This window comes from Cyprinus carpio, chromosome A17 (genome assembly GCF_018340385.1).
Source record: "Cyprinus carpio isolate SPL01 chromosome A17, ASM1834038v1, whole genome shotgun sequence".
NCBI classification, from domain to species: domain Eukaryota; kingdom Metazoa; phylum Chordata; class Actinopteri; order Cypriniformes; family Cyprinidae; genus Cyprinus; species Cyprinus carpio.
In genome coordinates, this window is record NC_056588.1 from 21,421,992 (window position 1) to 21,433,770 (window position 11,779).

The 11,779-nt window shown below is 35.9% G+C and overlaps 1 protein-coding gene across 6 annotated transcripts in view; it reads right to left on the reverse strand.

The window, feature by feature from the left end:
* Positions 1-811: 811 nt before the first annotated feature.
* LOC109109660 (SPARC-related modular calcium-binding protein 1-like) overlaps positions 812-11,779 on the reverse strand; it is a 62,004-nt gene continuing 51,036 nt past the window's right edge. For 4 of the 6 annotated variants that reach the window (XM_042774417.1, XM_042774418.1, XM_042774411.1 and 1 more), the window contains exon 15: positions 812-2,365. In XM_042774417.1, the coding sequence (XP_042630351.1) occupies positions 2,326-2,365 (40 nt within the window). In that variant the 3' untranslated portion in view covers positions 812-2,325. The remainder of the gene's footprint in view (positions 2,366-11,779) is intronic. The other 2 variants (XM_042774419.1, XM_042774414.1) reach the window with 1 other exon arrangement.

The following is an 11,779-nucleotide window of genomic DNA, read 5'->3' on the forward strand; positions in this document are numbered from 1 at the left end:
TTAGAAAAATTGCTTAATTGTACTGAATGTGCACTTGTATATATTGTCATATTAAAAGAAATGCTTGCACGTACACTTTCTTGACTTCAAATGTGCACTTTGTAATGTTTGTAATGTCAAATGAATTTTTTTTTCATTAAAGTAAATAATTGCTTTAATCCTTTGTCATGCTTAATGAAAACATTATGTAATTTTTTTTTTTTTTTTGTATTAGGATAATGCATTTTCATTTAATTGCAAATGCAATTAAGTGTCCAAAAACATTACAGTCAGTTCACATTTAAGAATATTATTTTAAGTATCCACATGATTTGAATTCCAAAAGATGAAAAAACAGACAGATTTCTTTTTCTTTTTTTTGTGTGTATTGGCACTGGCTGTCATTTTTACATTGTGATGAACAGACTGAATAATACAACAGAAATGATTTATGATGAGAGCAATACAGCCTCCTTACAATTTATTCTACGATATAATCTAATTGAAGTTGACATAGCCTTTAGAGTTCGCTAAACACTGTTTCAAAACTGAATTGGAGAAAAGACCAAAAAGCACATATGATAAATATTTACAACAGAACTGGTTTCATTTTTAAGACAAAGTAATGGCTACCAAGTACGTCAATAAGCAAAAAAAAACAAAAAACAACAACAACAAAACACACACACACACACACACACACACACACACACACACACACACACACACACACACACACACACACACACGGCAAAATATAAAAGAACAGACACAAAGAGCAACAAAACAAATCTTTCCTAAAGTGGAAAAATTCAGTCATCAAAATAAGGGGTAAATATATTTATATCTTTAATTTTATTGTTGTCTAGCAAGAACTTGGATGTTTCGCTTTTGGAATAGACAAATACTATTTCCAAAGCCCAGTCAATGATGACACAGAAGGTAACTTTGAGTCAGTGTAAATACATCAAAACAATTAATCAATTTAAATCAATGACCCTTTTCTCATATGCATTCCTGCAAAATAACTACAAGCGATTACCTTGGATGAGAAACAAATCATTGCTACTGAACACACTCCAGCTAACACAGATGCTTAACAATAAATCACACCAGACAGGACATAAGCTCAGAGACTTTGCAAAAAAAAAAAAAAAAAAAAAGAAAAAGAAAAAGGACGCTGAATTATTTTAAGACCTACACAGAGCTTGTGATTTATACAAGACTCTTCTAGCCAGAGAAGAAAATGGAATCCTACCAAAAAAATAAAAAATAAAAAATGTAATATGGTAATGCCATGGTAAAATACAGTGGTACTTAAAGATTACCATGGTATTTACATGTCACTCCCAGGTACCTCAGAAAATACCATAGTAAAAAGTGTATGCAAAAAACCAGCTTGGGTAGAATTGATGTATGGAAAGAAGTTAAACAGAAGTATTTCTCATGAAGATTACTGCTAGGCTAGTTCTATGCACTCATCAGTCTACAGCAATACTGTACTATTTCTCATTTCAGGATTTGATAAAGGCATTGTGAAAAAATCAACAACAGAACACCAGTTGTTCATTATGTGAGACGCACCATACACTTAATGAATAATCTATTTGAAGATACTAAAGCTAAGTGAAGTGTTCCGTGACATTTACAAAACTAATTTTCCATGATAGTGTTTTTGACCTCTGACTTCTGAACGAACCGCCTGGAACTTACTGTTAATTCTCAGGTGATGGTTATGTCTACATTACTAGAGTCCTGGGGTGCAGGTCTGAGAGAACGTAGCTAATGTTTGTTGACAGAAACGATTTCACTCCATTTCTCGTTCACTATCAATGCTCCATTAGTTCCGTTGCCAAGGTGAACAACAGAGCAAACATACTGGTTGAGTGGACATTATCAGAAACAACAGCAAACTGAAGAAGAAGCATTTAAAGACAAGCTAATTTCAAAATAGAATGCTTGTTTTTTTTTTTTTTCAGTTTTTGAATTGACATCCAAAATTGTTGCATTCAAACACAACTAAATAATACTGTCTGGATTAGCGGTTAGCATGGATGTTCTGAAAATGTGGACGCAAGCAGGTAATCATTTACAATCAACTTACAGTCTGTGTTCTCTGACATACATTTTTGTCATATTAATAGACGTTTACAACACAAACAAAGGAAATAATAAAAATGTCTAACAATGGGAGGAGAAAGTGCAAATATTTTGGCTCCATGATATCATTTTCATCTTTTTTTTTTTTTTTGTTCTTAAGGAACCTCTAAATAATTTCTCAGAATCCTTCGTTGTACTCTTCTAGCAGTGAAGAGATGCCTTCCCACTGTGCTTTGTGCTAGTGCCTCATCTTCTGGAACTTTCTGTCTTCAGACCAGACGACCTACTGGAAAACAGACAGGGTGGTGAGACAGGTGAGCAGCGAGGTGTTTCTGCTCAGCTTAGCTGGCCTGCAGATGTGCCAAAACACAGCAATAGCGTGACAAGACAGCAGCATTCTTGAGATTATCTGCACTCATGCATGCACATGCGCACACACATACATGCATCCTTGATCTTGTCTCCGGTCACACGCACATACACATGCACACAACAAATAGGAAGAAAGATATGGGGCAAACGACAAGGTCTGGCATTGCGGATGTGTGTGCTTTGTCTGCGAACAGAACATCTCCAGATGCACCAAACGCATTCAAGATGATATGTTCGATGTCAGCTCCAATAATGCAATGGCTTCATTTAAAATATGCTGTGTGCATGTAAGCATCTTAATGTGGATGGGAGGATGAGAGGCCATGTTTGTTCTCTTTGCAAAGTCATGTGGGAAACAGATCCTTCCTCTGCGGCTGATGTGCAATCCTTTCTCTACTGCTACCTCCTTGTCTTGAATTCTCTCACTTATCCATTCTGCCTTTGAGGCTGGGACGTCTGACGTAAGACCACAAATCATTGGTGATTTATGCAAACTGCTGCTTTTAGGTATGTATATAAAAAAACATAAACCCTACATGCAGCACAAAGACAGGGTATTTAGTTCATGCTGTGTTCTGTACAGTAAACCATAACGGACTGTGTAGTTGGATCATGATGGCATTGGGAACAGGGACATTTGGTGTCCACAGTCTGGGCCATAAGACTCCTTTTGGAGCTATCAATCAGAGAGAGTCTGAGGAAAAGGGGAGATGTGTAAAGCAGACAGATTGCTTGCAGATGGCTGCTGTGGAAGTGAGTACAAGAGTTCCAGAGAAGAACCCACTCCTCTTCCCCATGGGGGAAGGGTCTGACAAATAGAGGGGGTCCCGGCCTTGGAGAGTCCATCAGATGTGTGCGTATGTGTGTAAGGTCAACAGCAGAGATTTGGGGGTAGAGAAATGCAGGTGGATGCTCAATCAAAAGGAACAGACCTGTTGTATCAGCTAAGCTGAATTTACAACACACACAGACTCAAGTACTTCAGTTTTTATACAAAAGTTTAATTTACGCATACACATTATGTAGCCTCCAGTGCCTTCTCCAGAACTTATGACTGATAAATATGTCTTTGTGATTATTTTGTCTTTGTTTTTATTTAATTAATTTACGCATACACATTATGTAGCCTCCAGTGCATTTTGGATGGTCCTGCGACTTATAGTCAGGTGCGACTTATTTATCAAAATTAATTTGACATGAACCGAGAGAAATGAACCAAGAGAAAAAAAGAAAACATTACCGTCTCCAGCCGCGAGAGGGCGCTCTATTTGTCAGTTCTCCTGTAGTCTACACTGAAGACTAGCGTGTAGACGGTAATGTTTTCTCTTGGTTCTTGGTTCTAAATAAATGCGACTTATAGTCCAGTGCGACTTATACTATGTTTTTTTCCTCATCATGATGTATTTTTGGACTGATGCTACTTATACTTAGGTGCGACTTATAGTCCGAAAAATACGTTATTTCTTCAGATCGTTTGAATTATAGATTTGTATTTGTAATTATTTAAAATAGGGTTTGAGGTATGTATTTTGAAAGATTTGATTATTGATTACTAAGTCACAAACTATGGCGGTAAAACAAGGGTAAACACTGGCAGTGTTTTACGAGATGAAGGAATCTGATATAATTTTTGGGAGTCAATTGATATGATAAACTTGCAGAGTTTCTTCTGGACAGGTAAGCTAAACTTTAAGTAAAAAAATATCCTATTATGTTGGACGTTTATTGAAAGTAGCCTACTTTTACCTTTCACTTTTATAGACCCGTAAGAGCTGTGTTTGTGATGTTTGAGTTGGAGGACGTGTGATGCGGCAAAGGGGCGTTTGCAAAGGTTGTTGGTTGAAAACATGCTTTATTTTTGCTAGATGACAGTAATACCACAGACACTGCCTACCCTAGCTTTATTTAACTAAAAGTGTCTCTGCTAACTATAAAGGTATACTGTGTATGGGCTAATAATAAAATGCCATTACTATGCTGATATAAAAACAATCAGTTCAGTCAGTGTTTCTGCCTTACACTAATGTTTGTAATGTAATGTAAAGCCAACAATAATGTTTGATAATTTGAGTCAAATCTGGCAGGAAATTTCAGATTTACATTATTTATCCTTATGCATGTTTATGCAATATCCTAAGTAAAGAAAAGAAGAAGGTCTGGCTACTATGGCATAAGGTATAGTATGCAACTTAGTTGCTCAGACAATATTTTTTTTTTGTCTTTAATTGTCTTATTGATGTCACTGGAAGTGCAATAGAAAGACCAAAGTGTTCACTTCCTTATCTACAGTACATTTCTTCAGTAATAACTATGCTATTTTCAAAATACTGTAGTTTTTCAGTAGCAAGCTACTTTGTCCAACAAATATCACTATAAAAATCATGATTTGTTTTAATGTAAGAATGAATTGCAGCATAGCTTCACAGCAGCCTGAGGGATTACACACAACTGTCTTTTCTCTGGAAATTGGAAGTGTAAATTAACCAATACAAATGATTATTAATTTTGAGTACCTATAGAATATACTTTGCAGCAAATATTAAGCAAAAACTTTGGTTAATGTGGCTGTTTACCTCTGATTTTACCCTGATTGTTCTTGAGCTACAATTGCCTCCTTGAGAAACTTAAATGTCATTTGCTAACAGCTTACATTGTAGATAACTACTTTTTCAAAAGAGTAGCTTGTTTACCTGACGTTGAGCTGTTTTAAATTATAAGTAGTTTGTATTTTTATAAGCGTCAGTTTCAAGGTATCTTCCCCAACACTGGTTGAAACATACAATATACAGTAGGTATTGTAAATTCACCACAGCAAGCATTGCTATCAAACATAGCTTGTATTCGTGTGGTCACAACTTTTGTAGCTAGAGGCAATGGAGGGCTGGTTTTGGGGCGATTTGAGAGTTTGTCTTGTTTGTCCGTTAGCATGGAGAATTCTTTAAGCTTTCAGTGTCTGCATACTCATTCTCCTCAAAAGCCCAATTCCCTTCGGTAATTAACAGGCACCAGAAAAAGGGTCCACTTTGGCCTCTACTCTTTCAGAGTGGTAAAGTGATGAAATGACTGTGCCATTAAGTACACAAAGCCTCTCCTTGCTCACCCCCGTCCCCCTCATCTGATAAAGGCCAGGGAAACCAGATCCACAGTGTCTGAGAGCTGCCTTACCTGACAACTGATCTCAGATTAGGCTGAACAGTGGAGGTAGGCTAGTGCCTGGTGGCAGAAAAGGTGTGCAACAAGGTATTGCTGATGCGGATTCAAAAATGATTTCTACAACATTTAGAAGCGTACTACAAATATACTGCAAAAAACAGGGTTTTATATCCAGAACACAACATATTGGATTTCATCTGGTCTTGGTTAACAACGTTTTTGGGCATTAAATAGCAACCAATATTGTTTAGTATTCAAATGTTAACAAAAGTCTTTAAAAACCAAACAAATGAAAGGTATTTATATCAGCATGATTCCAATAATGACCCAATAATAGGCAAAATAATTAACAAGACATTGGTTCTGATGGAAAATGGCAGATTTTCCATTCTCAACTTTATTTATTATTCTTTTTTCAGTTTTCTTTTCACATACTCAGATTTGCACCTGCATTTTTGGATCACAACCCTCCAGTTGAGAAAAAACATAAAAAATAAATACTGAGCGTTGCAAAAACAGAGGAAACTGAAAGCAAATGCTATATAATCTGAACATACAATAAACTCAATTTAGACTTGTGCTTGTATACAAAAGGCTACAGAAAAGGACGGTTTTTTTTACAAAGTGAGGACAATTCACTCCAAGTCCGTGCCAAACTTCCCAAGCAAGCAGTCTGCTTCCTTTTTTACATACTCCATTGAAAACATCACCATGATGTCATCCATAATTATCGTTAATGACAAAGATGCAACAAATCAGTGTGTCTGCAACATTCTCCCATCCAGATGCTTAAAGCGTCTTGTTCACAAAGCTAATGGCACGCACAAACAAAGCCTCTTTCTTACACCAGAAATAAGAGTCAGAGTGAGTTGAGCCTCACGTCTGCTGTCAAAATTAAAACAAACAAAGTGACATATTTTCCAGGTCACTAAAACCTCTTCAGTCTGGCATCTACTTTTCGTCCACCCTTCACCAAGTGGGCATTTTTACCACTTAACGCTCAAAAAGAATTCAGTGGCATGCATTTTGCTAAATAAAGAAACTTTTAAACAGTTAATGAGAAAGGGCATGCAGTGTTGTCTGGTAAATATGCAGGTGGGTCTAAGAAACAATTAGCTTGGGAAGGAATAAAACTGTTTTAAGAGCATGCCCAATTTCCAAAAAAGACATAAAAACTAAGATGCACATTAGAGGCTATATTCCAAAAAAGACATAAAAACTAAGATGCACATTAGAGGCTATATTAGGTGGGTTTTGTTTTAATAAGTGTTACAATGTACTGGTAGAATCTGATATAGTGATATTTGTCCTTAAACAATTAGCTTGGAAGGATGGCCCACCCCTGTTTTAAGAGCATGCCCAATTTCCAAAAATAATGAATTATGTTGGTAGTATGGCCCACCCCTGTTTGAAGTGTTCTGACAAAACGACCCTATTCTTTGCTAACACTCAAATTGTCACAGTTATCCACGTTCCAGTCGAAGACGTATGACTTAGCCATAGCGTAAGCACGGTGAGAATATGCTAGTCTTGCGAGAACCAAGTTTTGTTCACAGCAAAGGAAAACCAGCCTCCTCTTGGCTTATATCAAAATCCTCCGTAATTTTTCTTTATAAATCCTTGTTTTGTACATCTAATTCATGACTGGTGTTTGTTTTGCTCTCTCCACTACACTTCCACATTGGTCACTTCTCACCAGAGCCTACGCTACGTCATCCACTGGAATGCTACTCTCTCGTGAACGCACATACGACAGTTAGCGGAAACTAGAGATTACAATTTATAAAGTTTTAAATATGGAGATTTTTATTTTATTTTTTACACAAATGCATCAATTCACTTCAGAATGCCTTTATTAACTCCCCAGAGCCATGTGGAGTATATGTTTTATGATGGATGGATGCAACTTATTAGACATCAAAACCTCAAGACTCATTCGCTGCCATTATAAAGCTTAGAAGAGCCAGGACATTTTTAAAATATAACTCCGATTGTATTCGTCTGAAAGAAGAAAGTCATATACACTTAGGATGGCTTGAGGGTGAGTAAATCATGGGGTAATCTTCATTTTTGGGTGAACTATCCCTTTAATATACTAACTTTCCTGGTAGCCTTCAGTAATTCACTTGTCTAAGAAAACCTCAGATCTATAAAATCCTTATTATGGTGTAGTAAAAAGCACTCTCAACATTTTAAGACATAATTCTGGTGTCTGGATTGCAGTAACTGCAAGTACAGTATTGTAACTAAATAAATATTACAATTTGTCATACATTCATTGTCAAACAGCCACAGCCAGATGAAGGAAATGTCTATTGGCTCTCATTGCGTCGTAGATATTTTGGCAGCGGATGATCTTAAATCGAGTCTACATCAGACTCATCAATTTTACTTCTAGTACACTTAAGCGACAAGACATAAAACTGTCTTTTAGGAGAAGCTTGGCCCAATTTATCAACCCTCGAGTGTGTACACGGGAGGGGGGTGTTGAAAAGCAAACTCTTTGGCTGTGGGTAGGAGAAGCCCCCTCAGCTCTCCAAACAAAGCAGCTGTTTATCTTGGCAGTGCTATTCATGGTCTACTGGGCCTGACTTTCTGCCTGCTCCCTGCCACTGTTTTTAGGTTGAAGTGGGCAGCGCCAGGGTAAACACATGAGCTCAGCCCTCACTGGGTCCTTGGTGGGTCTCTGCTAGGCTACCAGAACCCACAAGCCAGGGTAAACAGCAGCTACGCGACTAATAACAAGGGAATCCCACTGGTTGGAGAGTGAGCTGGCTAGAAACGGTGCTAGTGGGCTAGTGAGCCTGTCATCAAACGCTAAACACCTAACTATGGGCAAAACATTATGGCTGGCAAAAACAGACGCAAAGGAGCGAGAGAGTGACTTGTCATCATGCTACGAGACAGAATGTCTCTGCTTTCTGCTTTGCATCTCTGTCTCCTACACAGTAAAAAAAATGGAAAAAAAAAGAAAAAAAAAAAAGAGTGAGACAGTCTTGGTCTCAGAGCTATTACATTTGCCATCATTTCAAATAAACAGTCATGCTTCCAAATAAGTGTTTTCTTTTTCTTTTTTTTTTCTGTGGCTCTAAAGAAAATATCACTGAAGACTACCACTAATCAAATGTGTATAAATGGTGCCACAAAGTCTTATTCAAACCAGTTATAAAGTTGCGCATGACTTCTTAGCGTCTACACACAGGAGCCCAATGAATTAAACCTCATGCTGTAATTTAGCAAAGAGAAACAGGTGGGTCTGGACACACTGAATTATAGCATTTAGATAAATAATTCCTCCCCTTAAATTCTACTTTAGTAAACCACAAACCAGAGGAGGCCGATATGGAGAAGCACATCAGCATTAATATTAAAACCATACTTTTCTTTTCATAACCTGGTAAAATACAGCAAAGTCATGACAGCACTATTTGTTTATTTATTAATTTTTTTTGCAAAAAGAGAAAAAAGCCTGGGGTCGTGACTCCTGGTGGTTATTTTGAAAACTGTATTCTCCTTCTAGATTTATGAGGTTGGAAACATTTTACAGACCTACTAATGCACTTGTCATTGCTTATCTTTGAAGTAGAACAAATGATGTGTTAGAGGAGAAGCGAGTAACTACAAACCTGCATCTTTTGTCCAACAAAAGCTATTAGAAGGGGATATCTTCTTGTAATAAGTAACAGAAGTAGCTAGTCTTTTGGCCGTGTGAAGAAGTGGCAGAACTTGGTGCAGCTAATTATGGGATGTAATATTATTTGAACTCGATCAGCAGAGGATCAGGTGGATTGTGGGCTGCTGTGGCATCCGGCCCAGGTATCTGAGGATAGAAGTTGCTTCCAACTCAAGGGTCAAGTTTTGGCTGTTTAACATGACCTAACTACACCATTCTGGGGGCAAAAAGGACATCTGTTTAGACCTATTATAGGTTATTTACATTAGTGCTGTCAATAAATTACAAAAATAATGAATTAATCCCCCCCCCCCACCGAAATTAATCCAATTAATGTATTTTATTTAATAATTGTTCAGTGGCAAATTTTTATGACTGAAGGTCAGTATCACTGATACCAATATGATGTCTCTATGAAAGGTTTTTTGTTGTTGTTTTTGTTTTTAATTTTACCTTTGACTATAGCCATTATACATTACAATAAAATTTAGAGCTATGAATTTTAACATTTATTAGACTAAAAAATTACTTTTAATTGAAGTGAACAAGTGTCACCCCTCATTTTTGAACAAAGACGTTAAAGTGGACTATCCAAACTTAAATTGTTATAATTAATGAACACTTTGGAATGCAGACCTGAGGTTGGACTCTTTTTAAAGAAGACAATCAGCATTTTGTTGTAGAAGTGAAATCATTTCAAAATATGAGAGTATCAAAAAAAGTTATAGAAGTTTAAATTTACTGTAAAGAAAAAGCACTGTATATTTTTATTATATTTTATGTAAAATAAATACATTTCATAACAGGTTTTACTCTAAAATTGCTATAAAATTAAAGCCTTATATCTAAATAAGTTATGTTCCAAATTTGAAGTTGATAGAAAAAAAAATAGGTTCCTGTGAGATTTTATTTAGGCATTATAACACAAACAGCCACCGGATGACACTCAAACTCCATTGATTTTTTTTATGCATTTTTTCATTTTTTTTTTGCCAAAAATGTCTTAATTTCTCTGCCAATTTTACATCTTTCACAAAATAACCACCAAACCAACCACCATTCCATGGAATGGAATCTTGAGACCTCCAACGATACGTATTTTGTCAATATTATAGAATGATTGTAAAAAATCGTAATACATTTTGTAATATGACACTTGACACTGCCCACTTAGGGGGAGGAGACTGCCAAAAGATTTTAAAGTACCATTTCCATGGTAACACAATGTTCGATTTAGGGCTGCAACAAACGATTATTTCACTTATTAAACAGTAGACTTTGAATGATTATTCAGCTTTTGCAATTAGTTAAAATATTTGTTAAAATATTTATAATTCAATAAATAAAGGTAGGCCTAATTACTTCAGCTTTTGAAAATCATATTATGTAATTAGTTATTATACAATTAATTTATAAACACAATATATATTTAGCACACAAAATGAGATGACAGACAGAGAAACTATTATTCACCATTTAATTAGCTGTATGAAAAAGAAACTGAATGGCACATTATTCTGCCCAACATAAGTCATATGAATAAGAAACAAAATGAAGGTAAGTGATGAGACGCTTTATTTTTGGATAAACTATTTTATTCACAACATGATGTTAAAATACCCTATAGGGTTCTGATAATCAAAACAGTCCTGAGCTAGATCAAGCTTTGATCTCTGCAAACCAAACTATCACTTTAATGAAATATTATATATATATATAAAATATAAATATATATAAATATAATATAAATATATAAATATTGATATATTTGTTTATATTTATGTTTATGTTTTGGTCTTTGTGTATTTAAATATATATTGAAACATTCCACAATCCATGTTTTGTACAAAAAAATATATCTGGTTTGCTGCTTTATAACAGAAGATCAAGCTGTAATTCTAACTGAAAGTGACATTGACACTGGTTTTTCCATGTTTAATACGGTGAAGCTGCTTGATTTAAGTCTATTGCATTGCATAAAATACTATATAAATAAAAATGACGTGACTGGACTTTACTTGACTGGAGTGCCGAAGTGCAGAGCTCGTGCAAACATCCACATGGCTGTAATCGGATGCTTTCTTAACTGCTGCTTTCCCACCGCTGTCAGTTTTTGTTGTGTTTATTTCGTTTTTTAGAGGAAAGCACACAGCAAATATCTACAGTACATATTCATCCAAACGACACTCAGCAGCTTCAGGTTCGGCCGCCTTTGCTCTAAAGCGCTGTGCCTTCTCTTGAACAGGGGTTATGAGCAACAGACTTCCGTATTCTGTTGACCTGGTCTCGCCGCTTCCGGTTCAAGCGTTTTGCATATGCTTTATTAAATATGAAGCAGTTTTACTCAAGATGCCTTCAAAGTAGATACCAAAGATTATCATAAAACCAATGTCCATCACATATACAGAATGACATTTAAATGTTTTTTATTTTTATTCTTTTCACTAACATTTATATAAAATAAATGTGAAAAAAAACTGTCAACAGTAAAAACAGCTACAG